Consider the following 26,113-nt stretch of genomic DNA (forward strand, 5'->3'; position numbering starts at 1 on the left):
CAACATGCCAACTCAGGTTACTTTTTACGAAGGATAAAATTGGACACCCTTGCTGCTTTAACAAAAAGTCCACTAGGCAATAAATCCTTCTCTTTGCTCAGTCTATTATTACAATTCCAGTATCAAAGAACAACTATTATCTCTGACTCAAAATGACAATCTCACAGAACCTTTTGTAGGTTCCAGCTCAGCTCCTTGCATTGTCTATTGCTGCAAGTGCACATAATAGAGGAATGAGCTGAGTTAATTATTCCCAAAGAGGGCACTAAGCTTATCATAGATGGGAGAAGTGTCAGAGGGCATGTCATATGCAGTCGGGTGGTGGTGACTCATCCCAGAAATGAGACAGTAATAGCACTAACATGAGTGTATTGCTGACAGGCTGACAGTCATTGTATGCAATAGTTTTCTTCCATTCAGTGAATACAATATGGTCACCATAGTCATCACCTCTCTAAGCAACAACTATCATTTGCTATAATGGTTTCTCAAATGGCTTACAACTGTGGACTATTTTTCTGTCCATGAGCTTATTGTGTCCCTAACAGGAGCAGATGTAACATACTGCACCCATGCATAAAATATCAGAAAATTAATAGACTGAAATAAGTTCAAAGAACTTAGCTTCAGATTTTAGAGACATCTCATTTTGAAATAGTTCAAGTTTTATTTCAGTCTGCACATCTTTTGCTTTTATTCATATCTGGCTGAAGATACAGAAGTCTCCAAAGCGTTTATAGATTCTAAGTAACAGTGAGTTCTTTTTGTCATGCCTGGGATAGTTGAGATGGTACTGGTCTTGAAATAGGGTTATTAACCATACCATCCTATTAAGCCCTACAATACATTTATCATATACACTGGGCGCTCAAATTTACTGCCAATTTTAGGTTGTTAAGCAGAGTTTTAAGGCACTAATGTTGATAATAATTGACATCTTAGGTTACAATTCATTAGAGAGAATGCTAGGCATGCTGTAAGCCAAAGGCTTTCAACCAGTGTGTGCCATCAGAACTGCCCAACTGATGGATGTGATCTAGATGGACATCAATAAAGTGTTTGACAATTTCCCTCATGGCAGTCTGGTTAGCAAGGTTAGATCACATGGAATACAGAGAGAACTAGCCATTTGGATACAGAACTGGCTCGAAGGTAGGAGACAGAGGGTGGTGGTCGATGGTGGCTTTCAAACTGGAGGTCTGTGATCAGTGGTGTGCCACAAGGATCGGTGCTGGGTCCACTGCTTTTCAACATTTACATACATTATTTGGCTGTGAACATAGCAGGTATGGTTAGTAAATTTGCAGCTTACACCAAAATTGGAGGTGTACTGGACAGCGAAGAAGGTTACATCAGAGTGCAGATAGGACAATGGGATGGAGTTTAATTTAAATAAATGTTCTGCATTTTGAAAGGCAAATCAGTGCAGGATTTATACATTTAATAGTAAGGTCCAGGGGAGTGTTGCTGAACAAAGAGACCTTGGAGTGCAGGTTCACAGCTCCTTGCAAGTGGAATCCCAGGTAGATAGGATAGTGAAGAAGACATTTGGTATGCTTGCCTTTATTGGTCTGTACATTGAGTATAGGTGTTGGGAGGTCATGTTCAGGACATTGGTTAGGCCACTTTTGGAATACTGCATGCAATTCTGGTCTGCCTGCTATATGAAGGATGTTGTGAAACTAGAAAGGGTTCAGAAAAAGATTTACAACAATATTGCTAGTGTTAGAGTGTTTGAACTATAAGGAGAGGCTGAATAGACTGGGGCTATTTTTCCTGAAGTGTTGGAGGATGAGGGATGATCTTATAGAGGATTACAAAATCATAAGGGGCATGGATCAGGTGAATAGACAAGGTATTTTCCTCGAGGTGAGGATTCCAGAACTAGAGGGCATAGATTTAAGGTGAGAGGGGACAGATTTAAAAAGGACCTAAGTGGCAACTTATTCATGCAGAGGGTAGTGTATGTATAGAATGCCAGAGGAAGTGTTGGAGGCTGGTATAATGACAACATTTAAAAGGCATCTGGGTGGGTATATGAAAAGGAAGAGTTTAGAGGGATATGGGCCAAATCCTGGCAAATGGGACTAGATTAATCTGGTTGGCATGGATGAGTTGGACCGAAGGGTCTGTTTCCATGCTGTATAGCTCTACAACTCTATGACTCTAAGTGTGCCATGCAATTTTGAACAAAGGTAATGGAAGTTAATACAAACAAATATTCTTTCATCATAGACAACATTCCATTGAACCAAAATTACATGAAAATTAGCAATCACGTGTTGCACGTGTTGCAAACCTCAGTCCTAAGTCTGTAACCATATAGAGTATGAGCAATCAATTCAGCTGAGAAAAGTGGGTGTGCCATGGAATGGTTTGTCTCAATGAAGTGTGTCGCGTAACTGAAAAGGTTGGGAACTATTGTTTTCCCAGTTAATTTGGTGATAAACCTACCCTGGCTGGGCCTGTGCAGTACTACTATCATGGGACAGGGAGGTGTTACCAGCAGAGCTCCCCACATGTGATTGTGATTCCATTCCTGTAACTCAATAGTAGCCAGACTTAATCCTCTCAGCTGTGTCAAAAGGAATGTTCATCAAGTTGTACTCTCATGTATACTAGGTCAGATTCTCAACACGTCTCATTGACAGCAGTGATTTCGAAACGATAGTCTTTATTGAAGGAAATGGAATAACTAGAGAGAGAATAGGGCTCCTCAAGGAATAAAGTGGACATGTATGTGTAGATGAGCAGAGTTGGACGAGGTCCTCACAGAATATTTCTTTTCTGTTTGTACCGTGGAGAAAGACATGAAGACTTGGAACTTGAAGAGGTTAGTGGGTTTTTTTCGTACTTCCCTACCACCCAGTCCACTCCACTTTGTGCAGCACTAGAAATTGATTAAAGACTTAATAGCCATCTAGGTTTGTTCATTACATTCACATAAGTTGACCCTTTACTAAAAATTTTGTGTCTGATGTATTTTCTCTCACTAGCTGCCTCAGGAAGCAGAAGGAGCTTGTGGTTTCAAATGAACCTATTGGACTATAAACTGGTGTTGTGTGAGTTTTGACTTTGCCCACCCCACTCCAACACCGACACCTCCACATCAACACTTAGAATGCCATTGTAACATGACCTGGAAACAGTCACTTCAGATTTGGAGAGTACAGAGAATGATTCTTCTACAACATACCTGTTCCATGAAAACAAGGAGGGACTCTCGATTGTTTTCCCACTGATCTGGGAGTTCACTCTCATGAGGAAATTTGTCACAGCCAACATATATAGAAATCTCAAAGCAATTTGTGTGCAGATAACTGAAGTCATTCATACCTTTAACGACAAAACATGGCATTTTAAAAACAATTGCTTAATAATTACATGGCCAATTATCATTGAAATGTCTTATTTAAAACAAAGATCCATGATTTACTGACAATTACTTGTCCTACTTATTTCAATTTCCAACTTTAATTTCCAACTTCTCTGTTATAGAATACTAAGATTTTCACACTTTTTTGGATATATAGCCATAACAAACCTTTCACAAAATAGATTGACTATTGTGGTTTTTGTTTGCCATCTCATGAAGAATACATTCAAAGCTGTTATTGCTTTCAATATTTCAGGGCATTGTTTGATGATTTAATCTATAATTTTAGGAATCAAACTTTTTATATCGAAATATATGATGTATGAAGAGTACAGTAGAATCAATAACAACTTACATTACATAGTGCATTTGATGCAGTAAAACATCCCAAGGCAGTTCACAAGCATAAAACCAGATGGAAATACACACTAAGCCACAACAAGGGACATTCAGACAGCTGACCAAAAGTTTAGTCAAAAAGGAACATTTTGTCAAGAATTGTAAGGGAGCAGAGGCATGAAGACATGGAAAAGGATACTTTAAGTTGAGATAGCTGAAGGTATAAAGGGGCAAATAAAGTGAGGCATCAGCAGAGACCGATTTGAAGTACTTTGAAGGTTGTCAGGGTGAAAAGATTACAGAAATAATGAGAGATGAAGCATTTGAACATGAGGACATAAAACTTAAAATTGAGGCATGTTGTGGACTGGTTGCTAATGTCAGTTACTGAGGACAGTAGTAGTGGCTGAATGGGATTTGTTGCAAGTTCGAATGCCACCATTAGAATTTTGGATCAGCTCAAATTTATAGAAAATAGATACAAGTCAGTCAAGACAGGCCTGAAATAATTGAAATAAAAACAGAAAATGCTGGAAATTCTCAGCAGGCCAGGAAGCAACTGTGGAAAAAATGGTCTTTCAACAAAATTGCTCTACCACACTATTTTCTAAATGGGATTGCCTAGCTCTGTTTTCAGAATGCTGCCTGCAGTAATTGTTAGCATGCATGGAGTCCAGTGCTGAAGCTTCAGCAGGTCAGCATCTTATGTTTAAGCCTACCCGATGCTGTTCCTGGCTTGCTCTTCCAGACTCCTCATTGAACCTGGTTTGAGGGTATTGGTAGAGTGAGGAATATGGGAGAAAGTGAGGACTGCAAATGCTGGAGATCAGAGCTGAAAATGTGTTGCTGGAAAAGCGCAGAATGTCAGGCAGCATCCAAGGAGCAGAAGAATCGACATTTCGGGCATGAGCCTGAAGATGGGCTCATGCCCGAAACGTCGATTCTCCTGCTCCTTAGATGCTGCCTGACCTGCTGCGCTTTTCCAGCAACACATTTTCAGCAGAGTGAGGAATATGCCATACAAAATGTCACACACCGGCCCTCCGAAGAGTATCCCAACCAGACCCATTCCCCTACCCTATTATTTTACATTTACCCCTGACTAATGCACCTAACTAACATTCCCAACCAAAATGGGCAATTTAGCATGGCCAATTCACCTAACCTGCACATCTTTGGACTGTGAGAGGAAACCGGAGCACCAAGAGAAAATCCATGCAGACATGGGGAGCACATCCAAATTCCACACAGACTGTCACCCGAGGCTGGAATTGAACCCAGTCTCTGGCGCTCTGAGGCAGCAGTGCTAACCTCACAAGTGACAACAGTGCGATTCGATCCACACCTCTTTAAAGACTGAAACCTAAATGCAGCGCCTTAGACTGCTTGACCAAGCTACCACATGCTATCACATTTAACAGTATGGGAGTGTTTCAAAACCACAAGGGAAATGTCCTCAGTCTGAAGACTTTACACAAACTGTGTGATCATCATTTCTTCTGTTACTGTAATGGACATCTGTGATGGGGCTATCAGTGAGGACACGTATAGGTAGGATTTCTCCCTCTTGCTGGCTCACTCACAACCAGCTACAGAGTGGCAGATACGTCCTTCAGAATTTATCCAGATCACCCTAGAGTGATACCACTGAGCTATTCTTAGTAACAAACATTCGAGTTTACCAGCCAAAGTTCTTCTGTGTCATTGTTACCCCCAAGTGGTATCCAATTTGGATGAGTATAGATCCATTTTTTTAAAGGAGGAAAGTAGTGGTAATCATTAAGAAGCTGCCTTGTCCATTTTTGGCCTGGTGCCATGAGATCTAGAAATCCAGAAGCAATACTAAAGATTACCAAGGGTATTCCCTTACAACTGTACTCCATGTTGCTGACACTTATGAGGAATCTGTGATGGCGATGGAGGAGTTTGGAACATAATTACAGAATGGTACAATTTTCTAACTATGACTATTGATTGACTGGGTTATGGGTCTGGTCTACAAATTTTGGTACAATTTTTGAAGATTAGGAAGGAGAACTTTCAGGGTGAACTGAGCTTGGCATGCTTTGGTTGTGTCCAAATTAAATCAGTGATTGATTTTGGACAGTCAGTCCAGTTTTAGTCCCATTATTGTTCATCACAGCAGTTTTAATACAACAGAGTGACTTGCTCAGCCATTTCAGAGGGCAGTTAAGAAACAGTTACATTATTGCATGCTCAAATATGCCTTGCAAACCATATAGAGACAATAGTCTTTCTTCCTAAAGACATCAATAACAGTTGCATTTTCTTTTACAACATCTAGTAGTTTGAAGGTCACAAGTGATGGGAACTTGATATATTTAAGATACATTCTGATGTGGTGTTATTAATACAGTAAAATTGAGTTTCTCAGTAAAAAAAATAAGCCTTTTCAACAAGGGTCCTTTGATCAGTCTTCCATCTATGAGTATTCTAATTAGGGAGCAGTGAAATGACTTCTATAAACTACACTATAATCATAAACAGAGAGTACTGTTCACATCAGCAGAGAAAAACAAAGAAACATTCACGGTTTTTCTCTCCACAAAATACTGTCACTCAGCCTGTTGCTTTTCTCTACCACTTTGTTTCTGTTTTGGAATTCCCGCATCTACAATTCTTTGTTCTATTTTATGGATAATTGAATATTTAATTTTTAATGCATTAAATACTTAGCTGCAAAGACTATTTTAAAACTCACCAACTAGCAGCTGCAGGCCTAAAAAGTCAAGAATTATTTGAAGAGTTTTCCTTAAATGGTGCCACTGATGTAAGCTGGCAATTGTAACTTTGCCAGTACAGTTGATAGGGCAGACTTTAGAAAAATGAATTTAAATCAGGTTGAGAAGTCACAGGAAACCCAGCATAAGCCATTTGGGGTGTAAATCACTGACATTTAATACTCTGAAAACTTTTGTGTTGGTTTGGGTGAACCTACCCAGATTGCACTGATATAACCAAAGGAAACAGGAGACAGTCAGCCCCATGACCCTTAATACATGATGTTATAGAATGGCTTTAGGACCCAGGAGCAATCTTCCGATGATATCATAGGGCTGCTCCTCCAAGCATAAATAGCAGTGTGGAAGGATTTAGAAAAAGATAGAAAAACACAGAGACCTAGGCATAAGCCTTAAGTCTAACTATATGAATATAGAAACACATGTATCCTCTAAGTCATCCTTTATTTACATGTGCATAGAACTTGACACTGATCCAGCTCCCTGAGAGCCAGCTCTCAGAGTGAACAGAGCCTCTGATATAAAATCTGTCAGCCAGGGGTCTGTGACTGGACCAGGTCAATCATTCCAACCAAGGAATTTATATTATATGAGGTCTACTTGGCTGACCTCATTACAATCATAAGAAAGTGCAGAGAAATATGTGGAGTTTGACCGACTAGTATTAGGTGATAGAGTTCATGGAATAGCTTCTAATAGTACAATAACATGAGCGCATTTATCTCTGAATACAATGTACCATAGTATTTAATCTGAAAATGTAATAAGTTCTCGCAGTGACTGACAGAAATGAGAAGATTTAAAACAGAAGTGCAATCATGCAACAATTATTTTGTACTGCAAATATGACTCTCGAGGTTTACAATGTATCAATAATATATTAATGAGATGTGAGGTTTTGCAGAAGAGAGTGCAGGCACAAAACCTTTCCAAATGAGCGAAAATTGTAAGATTTTGTTAGATAATGATTTTTGGTGACTTTTAGGCTGTTTGTGACAAAAACAAAACATACTCATCAAGTTGTCCCTTGCTGCATTTTGTTGCATGCCAATTGCATCAATTTTCCATTAAAAGCTCACACACTTTATCAGAGACATCAACGACACAAATTTCAGTGTTTTTATGACTCAGTTGTGACGCTTTTGATGTAATTGAAAACATCTTAGATTCATTGCCATTGTTAAAATATTGACCTGGAATTTCCCCTGGTCTTTTGATACAATTGTAAAATGTGCACATGCCTTGCTTTAAGTGAAAATGTATGTGTCAATGACCTCAGTTTTACTGAGAAAGTTCCTGTATACAAGCTAACTCACTCTTTTTGACCACTTTCATGCTACTTGTCACTGTTTTTGATTCCCACAACATTTTTGTGAGTTTCTAGTGATTATGTTGACTTTTTCCTCCATGAAACCTTCTTTACAACTTCATAACAGAATTTTGTTTTGTGAACTCAGTTTTAATCTGGCTGACAACACTCCCAAGAGTGACATCTTTGAATCAATCTGCCGTGGATTGCCCTGTCAGCAGTAACACTCCCACAGGCAGAGCTCCTAATCTCACAAGAACAAAGAGGCCTGCTCATTGCATGGAAGTACAGGCCCTAGAGAAAACAATGAATGAAGCAGCCTTCATAAATTACTCATTTTATTATTTGTTTTCACTGTGTATCATCCTGGTACTTAGTTGTGTCTTTCCACAACTTGTTATCGTGCTGCATCTGACAGAAATGGTGGGATTCTGAAACTGAACGGAAACATCACGGGATCGAGGTAGGTTTCGACAAATGGTATCTGCTTCCTGTGATAAAGCCGCTGCTGATTGTACCTCTGGATGGAGTTGCTGCCGTAACACGTTCTTGCCTGCTAGACTCCAATGATGTAGTAGTCTTCAGGAGAAGGACAGGATTTGGGTGTGTTCTGAGAAAAAGGTATTTTGATTACAAGGGTCACCCTTTTGCTTGATGCCTGTCATCAGTTGGATGGCTGGCGTGATTATATCAAATTCTGGATGCAGCAATTCACTGAAGTTGGCATCAATTGGAAAATAAGATGAAATGTAATCCCATCATGATGTAGGATGTGATCAGAGCTTCAGTCATAGAGACACGAACATGAAGGCCAGCGATAGTTTTTGTGTACCTTGTCCTTGGAGATCTACTGCAGACCAGAATCCCACTACCATTTACTATATTTCTACATACTCCACTCAGTTTCAATAAAATGCCACAAATCATAGAGTATCTTCCTCTGGGCATACATGTGCCTCACATGTTGCTGGTCTTGTAATGTATGGTTTCCAGAGCTCTGAGGTCTTTGGAAATCTTCTATTTAAACTTTGTCACTCTTACAGGTTCCACATTCTTTCTATCTCATTCAGTGAGTTTTCCTAATATTGTTGAACAAGCTTCCCTTCCCTGCTGTCAATCTTTACACTGGCACCTTGGAAACATCAAGTAGATGACAGAGGAATTAAGTTGAAGGGGATGACAGGCTCTCAATGGTGGACAGAATAACTGGACCTTCTCCTTGTTATCTGGGCCTTCAGAGAGAAACCTAGATCTTCTCCCTTCTTGAGTTGTTCTCCTTCTTCTCCTCTCTGCTACTGGATGGGATCTTTAAGAAGAATAGGCACTGGGGTTGAATGATTGAACACATCGCCCACAGAATATAGTACATGTGAATAGCATTGGAGTGTGTTTAGCTGCCATGGAAAGATAACAAAGATTTAAATATTTACCTGCCAGCACATCCTGTGGTCTTTTGATATATCACATCCTGTGGTCTTTTGATATAGGCTGTGTAATCACAGACTTGAAGCTCCCTCACGTTAAAGTGGGAGTTGGGGGGAGTCAAGTTTTTTAGACTGGGTATCTGCCAAGTCAGTGTAGCATGTGTGAGATATGCAAAAACCAGTTGCTGTGTGTTTAGGAAGCAATGTATCCATTTCTACATGAGGACAGTGAGACAGAAGTCGCCCAAAACTGAACACCGGAAAATATGTCAGTTGAATGAGCAATGACTTAAAGAATTTGGTGTTTGATTGCTGAGGGTGAATAAAAAAGAAACACAGTGTCACCACTCCCCTCTTTATGTGATATGATCCCAGATTGTTGTTGTACGCCGAGATATCACTGTCCTCTCATTTCAACCTGCTCTGAGGATACTTGCAGGTCTTCAAGCGAGAAGTTGCAGAACCTCTTCTTAACTATTTCGATTTCTGCTCAATAGTTAGCTTCCTCGCCCCATTTCTGAGTAGTCCACTCTGCCAGGAGAAAGTTTGAGGTCATTCTGAAATTGGTCCTTATTTACAGGATATAGTTCAGCTGCTGACTTCTCCACAGGCTGGTCATGTATTTGAGAAGTATGAATATTGGCCAACGATACCACTGGCAGTGCCCATAAGATGCACAAACAAGCAAAGTGAAATCAAAGCCAGGACTTTGGCAAGTTAACATGATAGAGCATTCTCCTTTTAAAAGCATCAATTCTTAAAGTTGCTGAATATTTTGAAACACTCAACTGTGCAGGAACCACAACTACCCTGCTTGTTGTGTTCAACGTTTGTGTGCGCCTGTTGACTGTGCTGTCAATCCTATCTGTGGATATGGTTACAGGGGAAGATAAACTAAAAGTAATTAAATAGATTGTGACTGTAGACATTTAAAGAAAAACTCTGTAATATAGTTCTGTCCACATTGAGAATCTGGAGTGTGTCATCTCTGCATGACACTCGTATAAAAAAAAATGTTAATTTTAATTGCAACTGTTAGGGGTCTTGAAATAAGTCATTTGCTCATCATTGACATAGTTAGGGCTCTTAGTGCTTGTTTTAGGCAGCCACCAGTGACAAGCAGAAAATATTCCAACTCAAGCTCAGATCAAATATTTTCAGGCCTTCTTTGGGCACAGAAGCTTTGCCAATGAAAATAGGATATGTGTCACCTGTCTAACCCTTGTGCTATGAGGATAATGAGGTTCAATTTCTACTGAACTGAAAACAAGAAATTAAAAGGCTAGAGAAGCAGGAGCAAGTATTTAGTTCCTAATGGCAAACTACGGGGCAACTTTTTCACGCATGTGCATGTGTGGATTGAGCTGCCAGAGGATGTGGTGGAGGATGGTACAATTGCAACATTTAAAAGGCATTTGGATGGGTATATGAATAGGAAGGGTTTGAAGAGATATGGGCTGTGTGCTGTCAGGTGGGACTAGATTGGGTTGGGATATCTGGTAGGCATGAACGGGTTGGACTGAAGGGTCTGTTTCTGTGCTGTACATCTCTATGACTCTATGACTCTGTCAGTGAAGAATAATAAATGTAGAACGTTTTTATATTGTGAAACCTCTACTGGCCACACTGACACTTGATTTGTATTAATATTCCAGCATAAACAAATTCTATAAGAGCCTGGCTATGTAACTTCCTAGCTATGTAAATAATGTCACAAGTATGGCATAAATTATATTGGAAATCCAGAGCATTCCATTGGTTATATAAACTGAAGTTAAATGATATAATTATTGGTGTGTTCCATAAATCAATTCTAGAATGTTAAACTGCCATGAAAAATATTGAAATTAGTGCATTGTCATTTCTTTCCATAGACAATGTATATTACTGTTCAATACTAATACAAGCATGTAAGCTGGCATTCAAACTTTAATGTAATGCAATGTTACCAGTATCAATTTTTCAAAATATCTTATCTGTGTCATATCACAATCTACTGAACCATTTATTGCTTTGTGGTCACTTTTCAAAATGCGCTTATTTTCATTAATCACATTAAGAAAAAAAATACTAAATATAATGCACAAAGACAGAGTAATGATGAAAATTACAGACATGGGAATTACATTATTTTTATATTAACCAGTGGCTGGACCAAGTAAACAATTTGGAACCACTTTTCTCCCCGTAAATCATCTCTGTCTGTGTTCTGTCATAGTTATGAATTATTATTGCACTGAAAAGTGAAACAATTATCCAGCTCTTAAGAATACACCATATCAAACAATAAAACAGCCATTTGTTCTCCAAAGTGTCTCCCTTCTATTCACCTCTGACTTGTGCTGGTTTATGTACCAAGTGTGATAGCAGCCATTTGGAAACTTGCCTGAATGTTATTCAGACGTAAGTTTATGTATGGAGTGCTGCAGGTTATTCAATTATGGATAACATTATCTTCAGCTGCTGTCTGCACCAAATTATTTGTCAGCAGTGGTTGATGCATAGTAATCAGGAACAGACGTACAGGTAAGACCTCCACATCTTCCAGAAAAGCATGCCAGTGTTTCAGCTCCAGAACCATTACCTTGTCTGAGACCACTTAACTTAGCACAGGCCAAAGGCCAAATGTAAGAGCTTTTTGGTATGCACTTCACAGCATGACACACTACAGTGCTTCATCATATAGCTCTGGGGAAAGATAATCCAGTGGGAGAAAAGCATATTCTGATGTCCTGACAATGTGAAAAGCTGTATATAAATGGATTCTTTTCATTTTCTCTAACCAAATATTATTTTCTTCAGGTTTATCTCTATAATTTATTATCTATCAATCAGAAGATAATTCCCCAATCTTGTAATGAAGCAAGTATCTCCCTACATACACTATATATCCTCTACACTTTAGAAAATTATTTAACCAACAGATGTTAGGGATATAACAGATACATCATGAAAACCATGAGACATTTATTATCCGCAAGTGGACCATTACTATAAATCACAAGTTACACTCAACAGTTCCACTGAGATAGGAATCATATCCCATATGCTTTCAAAATATTGTTTCTAACATATGTTAAAAGATTAACTATATAAAGAACAAAAAGAAGTTGATCATGAAAAAAGTGAAAACAATTATATTTAATGGTGCCGATTCCCTTATGGTAGAGACATTGCGCATTATATCTCTTGGGATGGTACTTCCTGGCACAGCCAGACACGGTTCATATTTGGCTTCCAGCTGGCATGCATTCCAAATGGTGCATTTCGCTACAGCATGGTTCCTTGTAGGGTGGTTGCTCAAAATAGAATTTCTCATTGTGCTGTTCCAAGCGGCACTGAACTTTGTGATGTGCTTCCATTCGTTACAGTTGCTTATGGGACTGATTCACCTGGCATGCTTCCTTATGTTATAGTTCCAACAAAACTAAAGGTAGCCTGAGTCCTGATTACCCAGTTATTATGTGGCATGGATTCAGAATATTTATAATTCAAACTTTCTCCTCTATTGACATTGGAATGAAAACTAATTCCAGCAATTTGGATGTGAGACAATGCTGCCTCACTAATATTTGAAAAATATTTATCAGAAATAGCAAGTGTGGTGAAAAAGCTTAAAAAGCTAACAGAAATAAAACGGAATATTTTGCCAAAATTTGACAAGTCGTCAACTTGTAACATTACCCCTGTTTTTCTCTTCACCGAGAACACGAAGGAGCAGTAGTAGACCATTCAGTGTCTCAAACCTGCTCTGGCATTCAAAACAATCATGGCTGATCTTCAACTCCAGTTCCCTGCCAGCTCCCCAAGAAACCAACAAAACTATCTATGTCAGCCTTGGACACTCTCAACCATGAAATTTCTGCACCCCAAGGGGTAAAGAATTCCAAAGATTAACAACCATTAAAAGAAGAAGGTTCTCCTCTTCACAGCCCTGAAATGTTGATCCTAAGATTGTGCTCTTTTGTTCTCCATTTGCCCAGCCAATGAAATACCCTCTGTGCCTACTCTGCAAGCCCCTTCTGAATCTTGTATCTTTCAACATGACCAGGTCTCATTTTCCTGAGTTCCAGACAATTTAGGCTCATCTTATTCAGTCTCTCATCTTAAGATAACACATTGATCCCAGGACTCAATCTAGTGAATCCTTTATTTCAGACCAAACTTGCACTGTAAAGACAGGAATTTTATCTGCTGTTTTTAATATGTATCATGGACTGAAATAGGAAAGGAACTGTTTTTAAAACCAATTGTTGAAGAATTGCTGCATTTCGTGAAAGCAAGTAACCTGACACTCATATTAAGAACTGTTTACATAGCTGCTATTTCAAGCAGTAGATGATGGAATGCAGACCAGCTGCAGCCAAGGGTTGTGTACAAAAGGAAATTCAGCTGGCAACAAGTAACTGATAGGCCTAAGGACTCGTGACGAGTTATCAATGACAAAGGCCTTCTGCCTGCCAACATCTACGTGATTGGTTCCTAGGGAGTGGAACAATTTGGAGCTGTGAAGAAGTTGGGGATAAACCATCAAATCTCCACAGGTTCAAAGGCTGTCTTTGTTCTCTGCAGTAAAAATACAAGGTAAGCTGAAGAAAACCTGTTTATTTTTCCTTCAGCAGTTACTGTAAGCTCTGCAACTTGTAACTAATAAGTAACTTATAAATGAACTAGTCATCCTGCGCCTCCTGCAAACCAGTGGAACCGTTCAGAGAAGGAAAATTGAGAAGCAACACTCAGTCAGTACAACATTCATTGCAGCATAACCTGTGAATGGGACCACCGAAGTGCTTTCCAAGATTTTCCTATAGCATCCATAGCTTTTTGTTTCCAGTCTGTGTCACAATGTTTCTGTGTGTGTAGAGAAAGTTTGAGTTGCAAATGGTAAAGATATATGCTGACAGTTCATAATTGTTTACATGTAGCTGGAGTATGATTACTTGTAATACTGACTAATTATTGTTAAGTACAGCAACCTGGGCTGTATTTGCTATCAACCTGGGATTGAAAATCAATTAAATTGGGGAATTCTGCACATTTAAAAAAAACTTTCACTTTTGTGATATGTCGAGAAACAGCAGATTCGAGTATCCCAGTGAAGTGTAACAGAGTTTGGGAATTTGCCCAAGTGTCTATTTTAAACAATGGAAATGAAGACCTGAATGTGGTATTAATGTATGACACAGGCGAAGGATAGTACCAGTTTCTCAACTATATTTTTAACATGGCACTGTCAATGACAAAGGTTTATCTGCAGGGTGTAAAGTTTCCCTGGCAGCCTTAACGGAACTTTAAAAACCAAGTTGATTGACTCAGTGGGCAAGCTGGAAGTAGCATTTCCTGACGCAGCTGGGAAGGTAAAGATAATTGAGGTACAAGCACAGCACTTGGGTTTAGAGGAAATAAAGGAAAAAAAAAGCTGCTCTAAATAGTGAAACTTCAGATTTTCAGTTATGGCTAAAACAGTTTGAGCAGGAAGAAAGAATGATGATGCAAGAGATGACAAAGTAAGAACAGAAAACTAAAAACGAAAGGGAGATGGAATTAAGAAGACAGAAAATAGAAATGAGAAATCTAGAATTAGAATGTCAAAGAGACTGAGAAGTTAGAAAACATAAATGTAAGTTTAAAGTGATGTTGAAACAGGTGACATCAGGTGAAAGACAAAATAGTTCTAAACACCTTATAGATTCTATTGAGCATAATAATTATTGAGCACAGAAAGCAGAAACAGAGACACAGAAAAACATTTTCCAAATGGTGGCACATTGGTTAAGCACTGCTGCCTCACAGCGCCAGAGACCCGGGTTCAATTCCCGCCTCAGGCGACTGACTGTGTGGAGTTTGCACATTCTCTGTGGGTTTGCTCCGGTTTCCTCCCACAGTCCAAAGATGTGCAGGTGAGGTGAATTGGCCATGCTAAATTGCCCCTAGTGTTAGGGGTATGGGTGGGTTGTGCTTCGGCGGGTTGGTGTGGACTTGTTGGGCCGAAAGGCTTGTTTCCACACTGTAAGTAATCTAATCTAAAAAAGTCTGGGAAAGCTGATTTAAACTGACAGATTTTAAGCAGCAGCAGCAGTCATAGTGAGACTTTATAAGTGTGGAGAAATATCTGTTTCAGCAAAAGAAATGAGAAAACCTCAATTTCTGATGCGTAAAAGAAAATGAATAAGAAGACTGGCATGGAAAGACACAACATTTGAATTCACACTTTCACAAAAATTTAATCACAGACATGGAGGAGGCAATTTTTAAGAGACAGAGTTGTTTATAAATTAAACTGCAAGACTGCTCAACATGATGGGCTGAAAGGATACTTTCCATGCTGTAAAAAAACTCTGACTGCAGCAGATGTTCGTATATTTCTTTATGCAATTAGAAACATTGGAAATGGTGGTCAATGGAGGTCATGAAACTCAGATAAATTTGATGAAGGTTTAAAAACATTGGATATTCACTTCAGTCTCAGAACTGATAAAATTTTGGAAAATCATAGTTTCAATAATCCTTGTGAATCAAGAGAAGATTTTATTAAAATTGACTGCTGGAGACTAGTTGAGGAATATGACTATGGAGATATGAGGGCAGAGATTGATCAGAGATATCATAATTGTAGACATTGCTGATGAGACTTCATCGGATGTTTTTACAATCAAAGGAAACTTCTCTCTGGCCAAAACCATTTAGCTGGTAGGACAAGCAGAGGTCTAGAAAAAACAGATTAATGCTCAGAGGAGATAAACAAAGTGAGCACAGGAGATTGACTGAATCTGTTCATTTCCTTAAGAACAACATAGTAAAAAAAACCAAAAGAAAATATGATATAGCTGGGAGAACAAGCACAAATCCCAGAAATCCCTGGCAATGCTCTGGCACCAAAAACCCTCAAAGGCATGAGCAGAGTCCTCATGATAAGAGAGAAATTTTTAACTGCAAAAAAATAACTCACTTTCAGAAGACATATAAAAGCAGAATGCTGGCACTGCAAAAAGATTAAAATCAAGTCTTCACACACAGAAGTATTGATAGAGTATAATAATCTTCATCTGAAGTCTTCCTTGGTGAGAACAATGAACCTGATCAGACATTTTGATTAGCAAACATTTACAATAACAGGCATATTACAGATTTCAAGTAAGACAAAGGAACAAGTGATGACTCTGTTACACAAACCCTGAATGAGGCAGAGTGTAGATACAATGTTGTTCATTCTTTCCCCAGGCCAATGGAACAGAAGAAGGTAGGCCTCCTGAAGATGAGGTTCTGCTGCTTAAATAAGCCCAGACAGAGCTGATGTGTGCTCTGCAAAACTGGGAGCTGGCAGAGAGGGGATGTGATAAAGGATGTTGAGGTGGAAGAGATGGAGGAGTCTTCTGAGGAGGAGGACCAAGGCGTTAAGCATTCTAACCGTGACATTGCAAGCCATTTTCTACATTTGCTGATCATTGGACTGAGTGTGTAGTTAACACACACTGAATTCAAATGCTTTGCTTTATGTTTTATCACATATGATGTGTTTTATGACTTTAAATAAAGTGGATCATGGAGTTAATCAATCCCTGAGGAGTGATTAATTCCAAACTATTTGTTCCTGAGTAGTGGACTGAATGTTATTTTCATTGAATTTCATTTAGAGATTTTCTCCACATGGCCTAGCAAGTTTTCTCATGTGATTGTCCCAAACTAACCTCATTAACTATTGACCAAGCCTTTCTTGTTTGATGTAAGTCCAATTCTCCCACTTATGTTACTGGAAGTACTCACTTCTATGGAATATCCCAGGATTTCCCAGCTTTTCTGGAAGTGGTACATTTTTATCACTACTGCAAACATACACCTGGTCAAATGCTAGCAGTCCAGAGTTGTACTTCATCCTGAATGTCACGGCATAGCAGCCATATCAAAGCCTTTCATGACTTGGCTGACATTTCCTTACATATAAAATTACATTGTCTTACCTCATGCTGTTTAAGCACCAGAGCGCATAACTTACCTGTCCTCAGCCACATCCCCTTCCACAACACTCCAGGTCATGGCTACTCTTTCCTTAATGCCAACATAACTCAGCACCTTATCATTATTCAACGTGGCACTGTGACATATAGGAAAGCCTTTAGATACTTCAAAACAGTCACCTTTATTCATTAACACTGAGAGTAAAGAGAAATGAATCTACTGAATTGGTACTCATTAAGTCCTACCTGGCTTGCAAAATGTACTACTGCTGTACTTTATCATGTAAAATGTGAGCTCCTCAGCTGGTTCATGGAATTGCAGTCTTTTATATATAGACTACGTGGACGCTAAAGGTAAAATCTCTTGAAGGCAAAGATACACATACAACAGTTACTAGCAGTCATTTGGAAAGAAAGTTTATACTGGGCTGATCAACTTCACCAACCAACCCCAACCAGCAATACCCATTGTTCTGACATGTTTTTAATGATCAGTATTTGTGGAAAATGGCTTGTAATGTAACAGTTAGAGTACAAATTAAACATTTCTCCCAGAATGAATGGCCAGATGTAATTTATTATAGCAAATCAAATTATTTTTTATTGTTAATAACTGTTGCAAGTTCTCAGCTGCATAATGAATATGCAACATGATTTAATGTTAATATAACTTAGTCCAAATCTATAATCTCAGATTTAATAAAAAACAAGTTTGAAAGCATCCACCATCCCTGTGTTTTTGAATACAATTGAAATTCCCAGGATATGTATACACACACACACTCTTTCTCTGTAACTGGAGGAATTCTTGCTGTAAGGCCCATCCAGACTTCTCAGTATATCATTACAAATGCAACTCATTAACTACCTACTCTAGCCCTATAGTGTCATCACATCCAATTCCATCCCCATCTTACAACGTACCGTTCACTAAAAAACTCATTACTCAATAGATATCCACTGAGAGACCAGCATTCCTGGTGCCCATGTCAAATGTAAAATGCTGCTGTCCACATGGGCGAGCTGCATTGCTCGATCATGGACATGGTGTAAAGGTGCCGGGGAAGGGGAAGATGATGCTGTGTTTTTCTGACAGTGACTTGGATGTCCCCGTGGATAGGGTGCTGCAAAGAAATATGTTCCTCTTTCTGGAGGACTGGCAGAAGAGGCCATGACCCCAGACCTCAGCCTAGTCTAAGATCGCCACCCAGATCAGTGTGGTCTCAAAGATGCAGAGGAAGAGCCAGTGGTGCTACAAGGTCAATGACATTCTCTGCTCCACCACAGCAAGTGGCATACCCTTTTCTCTCCCATCAAGACTTATGCTCTACTGCTCTCACTCTCGCTCACTTCAGCAGCATTAACAGCCACACCTATCACTTTCAGCACACTCATTTTCTCCCTTTCTCTCATTCCAGGAGAAGGCAGCCCACAATAACTAGAAAAGGCATGGTCAGGTGGAGGATTACCCAACATTCAACAACTCAACTCCTATGAGGAGAGAATGCTGAGCCTGAGAGGGAATTCTTGGACCATTTCTGTGGAGATGCCAAGACATCACTGTCCCATCAACTGAATAAGTATCACTTCATTACACTGCAACTCTCACATTAACCCCACTGTCATTTGCAGCACACCACCGCTAATGATTGCCAGAGATGCCTTCTATCTCTTCCATCTTACAGGTACTGATGCCCACTATTACTATGGAGAAATAACCAGCTTTCCCAGCTCTTTCTCCTCTATCTTAGATGCTGAGAATATGGAGGCCTAAGAGGACCCATCAGCCAGACTGTCTCCTGCTCCTGCTTGGTCTCAGTCATAACAGGCCTCAATGGTGTCAACACTCAGGGACTACATCCACATGGACAGGGAGGAACAGGAACAGCAGACAGTTATGTGGGGTGCAAAACTCCTTATTGTCCAGAGGCTACAGGTTATGAGGACACAATGTTCCAAGCTTTTGATGCAGGTATGAGGTTGGCCAAATGTACTGCCATACAGCAACATGTACACCTTTTAACTGAGGACTGCTGACTAGCAAGGCACAAGGCCTACCTGTTTGATTGAGCTAATAGGCTCAGCCTAATTGCCAGTGCTCCCTGTAATGCAAGTCTGTGAATCTGAAATGGATTGAGTGGTACCACGATGACAGTGCAGAGCTGACAAATATAGGATGCCATTATTGGTGGAAGAGGAATTCATGCCCTAGTAACCATGTGACCCGAGATGCTATTTAGTGATGATTAATATGGAGACTTCTTGCACACTGCTGAAGTTGGCATGTTTCCATGTCAAGATTTGTTAATTTCTATCTTAGTTGGCATGGTTGGTTGCATTGGAACCTGAATATTAAAGAGGTTAATTGTGGTTTAGTGGCTCAGTGGTTAGCACTGCTACCTCACAGCACTAGGGACCTGGGTTCGATTCCAGCCTGGGGTGACTGACTGTGTGAAGCTTGCACATTCTCCCCCTGTCTGCATGGGTTTTCTTCAGGTGCTCCAATGTCCTCCCACAGTCCAGTGATGTGCAGGTTAGGTGATTCAGCCGTGGGCTAAAGCGATGGGGTGGATCTGGCTTGGATGGTCTTCAGAGGGTCTTGATGGGCCAAATGGCCTGCTTCCACAGTGTAGGGATTCTATCATATTAATAAGGTGTTTAACGGCAATAATCCATCTTAACTAGCAATCTGTCACTGCCTAGCAAGAAACCTTCCTCTCTGTTTGGCAAATGTATAAACAATATGGTGAGTTCATCCCAATATAGTAACTGGCCTTACCACTCTTCTCATCTGATTCTGCCACAAACCTCACTGAATGTCACATCGCTCAGGCCCCTAAAAGATTCCACCCAGTGGGTGACATTTTGTTGTTCTAACAATTCCATGTTTCATTAATAACTATAATTATTGTTGCATTATATGATGCCACTACCCGAGAGTAAAGAAGGGTCTTTGAGAAATATGCAATAAGGCAAGCTGACTATGATTATTCAGTTAAGATGAAAAAAAAAGAGAATGTAAAAGTGTGAACCTAATCCAAATGCTCAGGTTGAAGGAAAGCATGAACCCTGGAACTGTAGACCAGCTTGATACTTATTGTCTGGAAAATACTCAACAGCAATATAAAGTATATTATCACTGCTTGTTTAAAGAGCACAAAGCCATAAGAACTAGTCAGCATGTAAAAGCAATAAACCATGCCTTTTAAAATCAATTGAACTCTCAAGAATGCAACTACTGTAGTAAATGAGCATTATCTTGTGCATACTTTGGAAAGGCATCATGATTATGATCTAAATGTGAAGTACTGAAATAAGATTAAGACATATGCAATAAATGAAATGAGTTTGATAGCAGAAGGTGATAGCAAATTGGCAATAGCTGTGTATAAGGTAGCAACTAAATGTGTTCTACAGATCCTGTATGGTCATACAAGGGTGGACGCTAGGAAATTGTTTCCCTTAGGTGAGGAGACTAGGACCCGTGGACACAGCCTTTAAATTAGAGGGGGTCAATTCAGAACCAAAATGCGGAGACATTTCTTCAGCCAGAGAGTGGTGGGCCTGTGGAATTCATTGCCGCAGAGTGCAGTGGAGGCCAGGATGCTAAATGTCTTCAAGGCAGAGATTGATAGATTCTTGTTGTCTCAAGGAATTAAGGGCTACGGGGAGAATGCGGGTAAGTGGAGTTGAAATGCCCATCAGCCATGACTGAATGGCGGAGTGGACTCGATGGGCCGAATGGCCTTACTTCCACTCCTATGTCTTATGGTCTTATGGTCTTATGGTCTTATATGGTTTGGATGAGAAATTTGTCTTATGCTAACCATTTGTCATGTGTTTAATTTTCTATGTCTACATGATGAGATAGCTTTAAAAATGTGTGTGAATAAAAAGCAAATAAGCTCAGGAATACAGGAATGGGCCATTTAGCCCCTCAAACTGTTCTAACATTCATATATATTTGTTTTCAGCTGAATCCGATAATACTTTCAACATAAATCAATCATCAATTTAAAACTTAAAATTAACAATAGGTCCAGCTTTGATTGCCATTTGCTGAAGAGCTCCCAACTTCAACCAGTGTTTACATAAAGGGTAATCTAATTTCTGCTGAATAGATTTATGCTCTGATTTTTACATTATACCCCTATTTGTAGATTCCCAAACCAACAAAAATAGTTTCCCTGTTGCTCTTATAATCTCCAGAATTTGATCAAATCATCCTGTAATTCTCTAAATCCCAAAGAATACTTTCCTAGTTTGTGCTATCTCATTTCAAAAATTAACCCATGAACTTCAGGTATCATGCTGATAAAACTATGCTGTATTCCCTCCAATGAATTTATTCAAATGTGTGATGCTGAGAACTGCTCACAATACCGCAGATGTAGTAAAACTAGGACCTTGTATGACTGAAGTATGACTTTTACCACCTTGTATATAGACATCAAAGTAGAAGATTGTGAAATTTTAAAATAAATTAATACAGAGAAAAGAAGGGAGCTACTAACAAGCTTAGCGATCTTAAAGATGGATAAATCCACAGGCTCAGATGAAATGTATCCCAGGCTGTTGAGGGAGGAGATACCTGAGGCTCCAACAGTAATTTTTCAAATATACTCTGGTCACAGCTGAGAGATCATAGAGCTGGAAGGTGTTTGTCCCATTATTACAAAAAGGAAGGTACTGTATACACCAAGCAACTATAGGCGAGTTAGCCTAACTTTAGTGGTGCAGAAATGTTCTAAGGGACAGAATGCATCTGCATGTGGAGACACCTGGATAGTTCAGGAATAGTCAGCATGGATTGTTAAGTGAAGTTCATGTTTGACAAATTTGATTAAATTGTTAGAAGAGGCAACCAGCTGCGTTAATGAGCATAGTGCATTTTGATATGGTTTACATGGACATAAGGACGGCTCTTGATAAGGTGCTAGACAACTCAAGAAAGTAAGTGCCCATAGGAAAAGCACAAAGTGGCATCCTGAATTCAACATTGGCTAAGAGACAGGAAGCAGAGAGTGACAGTAGAGTTATTGGAAGTCTGTTTCTGGGGTGGGGGGGCTGTTCCACTGAGCTTGTTGCTGGGGCCCTTGCTGTTTGTGGTGTACATTACTGATGTAGACTTAAATGTAGGGGAATGATCAAGATGTTTGTGGGTAACATGAAAATTTGTAAAGTGGTAAGTAGTCTGGAAGGATAGCCATAAACTAAACATGTACATCAATGGACAGGTCAGGTGGGCAGAGCAATGGCAAATGGAATTCAATCAAGAAAAGTGTGAGAAATTGCACTTGGGAAAAGTTAACAAGGCAAGGCATTACACAATGAATGATAGGATTCTATAAAATACTGAAAATCAGAGACACCTTCATATTCATATGTAAGGATCCCTGAAGATAAGGTGATTCAAAAGGTATACGGGACATTTGCCTTTATTAACCAAAGCACAGAACACAGACCAGGGAGGTTATATTGAAACAATGCTGGTTAGAAAGGATGTGATGGCACTCGAGAGGGTGCAGAGGAGATATGCTGGGAAGCTGCCTCGGCTGGAGGATCTGAGATGTGAGGAAAAGTTGAATAGGCTAGGGTAATATTCTTTTGAACAGCAAAGCTTAAGGGAGGACATGATTGAGATTTATAAGATACGTGGGCTATATAGATAGGGTGGATAGGAAGACACCTTTTTTCCATTAGTGGGTCAATAACCAGGTGGCATAAATTTAAGGTAAGAAGTGGAAAACGGAGGGAAGAGTTGAAGAAAAGCCCCTTTACCCTGAGAGTGGTAGGGGCCTGGAATCACTGCCTGACAGAGTCGTTGAGTCAGAAACTTATGTAACATTTAATCAGTATTTAAGTAATCAGTTATGTTGCCCTAGCCACCAAGGCTATGTGGCAAAAGTTGGAAAAAGGGTTACTGTAATAAGAGCTTTGTTGATTGGCACAGACACAATGGGCAAAGTAGTTTCTCTCTGTGTTCTGGATAGCTATGTGTCTCGGAGTATTCTAGAAGTAGTTTGAATATTAATGTGCGCGTCTGTGACCACACTGAAATGGAAAACAGGAATTATGAGCACCCACTCAAGGATGGTCCAATGAAAAAGAGAAAAAGACATGGGTATGATTATCATGTATTTATTGAAGGTTAACTGAACATTGTTAACAAAGTGAATTGACCTTTAAAATCTATCTCCTCATTATCCCATTTACAAGTTAACAAGAAGTTAACCTAGCTTGTGCAAATCTTTTGGTGAGGTCTTACTTGAAATGATATGTATCTCTGACTCATTTCAATTTGTTACATCTTCATGATAGGATCAGCATTCTTACGGGATTATCACTTACCCTCAGAAAGCTAGTGGACAAGGTGTATTAGGAGTATAATCAGAGGTATATTTGCTTGTACCCGATGGGTTGCACACACACCAAACACTATTCAAATGTGTGAATACCCCACCACAGGTAAAGTAAAATGTCAGTAAGGTACCTTCACCTCTTTGACTTCACCAAGCAACCTCTAGTTGTGACTGTGCTCTGGTGATGCCAAATTGTCGTGCAGCACAGAAATAAGTTAAAATTATTGGAAGCTGATGGAGCACGCACAACATGTCAGACATGCGAACAGTCTAAACAACCCACACAGCAACACTACCAATGTATCTTGTAGTGTGGATATATTCTGAATTAAAGTGTTAATATGGAGGTGTAACTGTAGGCATTTCAGTTAAATACACCATGTCTTGGACACTTAGATATTTCCACTGTCTGTCAAAAATATTGGAAATCAAGCTCTGTGGGTTCTTATTTCAATCTACTAAGGACAAACTAGAAAAATGGTAAGAAATCCCAGCCCCTGCAAAATTCACATTTTTAATAAAAATGTTTCAAAGCAGAAGTATTTGAAATGAACAATAATATAAATTCTGTTCAAAGATTTGTTTGAAACTCTGCTGACATTTCACTTCTCTGCTGAATATTTAAATTTTCTATACTGTTTTGATTAACAGCTTGCGGGAAGTGATTCATTTCGTATTAGCTGTGGTTACAGATTTTTTTTGTCGTTTACAGCATATTCATTAAGGTCACTGTCACAAAGCTTACTATCAATCGTTTTTTGAAAAAAACTGAATAATCTATGTTAATTATTGTCATCTGATGCACTGTTTTCGTAGATTCTCTCATATACGCTTTTTTTTTGTACTGCATGAAACACTAAATAAATATTTAGTAAAGGTTGAGTTTGATTTAGATCATTTTTACTTTGCTGGATTCCGTTATATCCCACTGCCCACAAGATGCATGCAGGCATAAACAGTTTAACAGTGAGTGAAGATTCATCAGTTCTAAAGGGTCAAACCAAACTCAAACATTAATTCTGTTTTTCTCTCTGGAGATGCTGCCAGACCTGCTGAGGTCCTCCAGTATTATGTTTTTATTTCACATTTCCAGTATCTGCCTTATCTTACATTATGGGGAGGATTAATCTATTTTTAAGCTTTTATAGGTACAGGAGCTGATAACTAATAATGGAACAGATCAGTCAAAATGAAGACTCCAAGGGCAATTAATTTCAAATCTAACCTCCAATATTATTTCTTATTTCTGTAGGCCTCAAAAAGAGGATGTTGCACTATAGTAATCTTTAAATAACAGAAAATGTTTATGAGGGTGAAACAAAGCATTTGGGGAATGAGTAGGTATTATAATGTCTTTGAGAGAAAGGGGAAAGAAAGCAAGGCATAATGATCAAGGAACAAATTTGAGAAGATGGAGCAAATAACTGCTTATCAGGTGAGAAATGGTCTACAATTATTTGTAGCTCAAACTGAGCTGCAAATCTTCTCAAAACTCGCTAATTATTTTAACCTTCCATGATTCTATGCAAACTCATAGATACAATGGCACAATTAAAATATGTTACAATAATCCACAAAGTATTGCTGCTCACACACAGCATGTTACTGTGACTGCCTGTGAATGTTTAAGGCATAATTGTAGGAATCACCATCCAATTTCTGAATGCAGTCAGATTAAATTCCTCTGCTATTTTTGTACAGGCAACAAGCCAGTTAAGCTGACAAATGCTTCTGGTAAAACAACAAAAAAAAAATTGACATGGATGAAATTTGCACAACACTAATGGTAATCTGTAACCTTCAGAAATGAGAAGTTGCACAAAAGCCAACTTAGGTCTGAATTAGAAAAGCATATAGCTGTGGGCTAATTGTTAATTACTATTTCTTTGCTCATTACATTCATGCACATGTTTCACACTTACTTCCTGCTACTGTGTGCCATGATGCCCCATTTATAGTTCCATCTTCTTTAGCAAAATCATCTGTGTGGCATACTCTTCGATTTGCATCTGTCATGAGACGGTGAGTGGAAGCATAAGAAAAAGCCAGCCACCGGAAAACATGATCATCTGGCGTGGCAGAGTATTCATGGACTTTTGTGCTAAATCGTGTCATGTCGAATGGATATGTCACAACCAATTCTCCACCTTGTAAATTTCCACCCAAAACAAATGGAATTTTTTCCATCCAGGCAATGACTGCACGTGTCTCAACAGCTACCTGTAAAATCAATTATTTTCAATCAGAATTTAGTCAAATACTTTATGCAGAATAAGAAAGATGTGCAGCTCTCATTAACTCCTGACATCCTGAATATATATTCTTACAAATACTTGATACATACTCCAAGGATTTTGGATAAGCTAAACTGTCATTAAACTCCACACATGTCCATGCCCTTCTCCCTCAAAACCTACAATAAAAACAAATGTTAATGTCTTGCTCGAGACCGATATCATGCATAAATCATTAGTTTTCTTTTTGGGAATAGCTGGATAGGCAGAGCTTGCTTACACAGGAGTTTAAAAGCCTGAGGGGTGATTTGATTGAATTGTACAAGATCCTGAATGTTCTTGCCAACATGGT

General features: G+C 39.1%; 1 protein-coding gene across 2 annotated transcripts in view; it reads right to left on the reverse strand.

Annotated features, from left to right (window-relative positions):
* The window catches only part of cpxm2 (carboxypeptidase X (M14 family), member 2), a 195,075-nt gene that overhangs the window by 16,768 nt on the left and 152,194 nt on the right, over nt 1–26,113 (reverse strand). For both annotated transcript variants that reach the window (XM_072557521.1, XM_072557519.1), the window contains 2 exons: nt 25,450–25,747; nt 3,197–3,336 (listed from right to left, as the gene is read on the reverse strand). In XM_072557521.1, the coding sequence (XP_072413622.1) occupies nt 3,197–3,336; nt 25,450–25,747 (438 nt within the window). The remainder of the gene's footprint in view (nt 1–3,196; nt 3,337–25,449; nt 25,748–26,113) is intronic.

The sequence above is a fragment of the Chiloscyllium punctatum genome, chromosome 38, assembly GCF_047496795.1.
Source record: "Chiloscyllium punctatum isolate Juve2018m chromosome 38, sChiPun1.3, whole genome shotgun sequence".
NCBI lineage: Eukaryota > Metazoa > Chordata > Chondrichthyes > Orectolobiformes > Hemiscylliidae > Chiloscyllium > Chiloscyllium punctatum.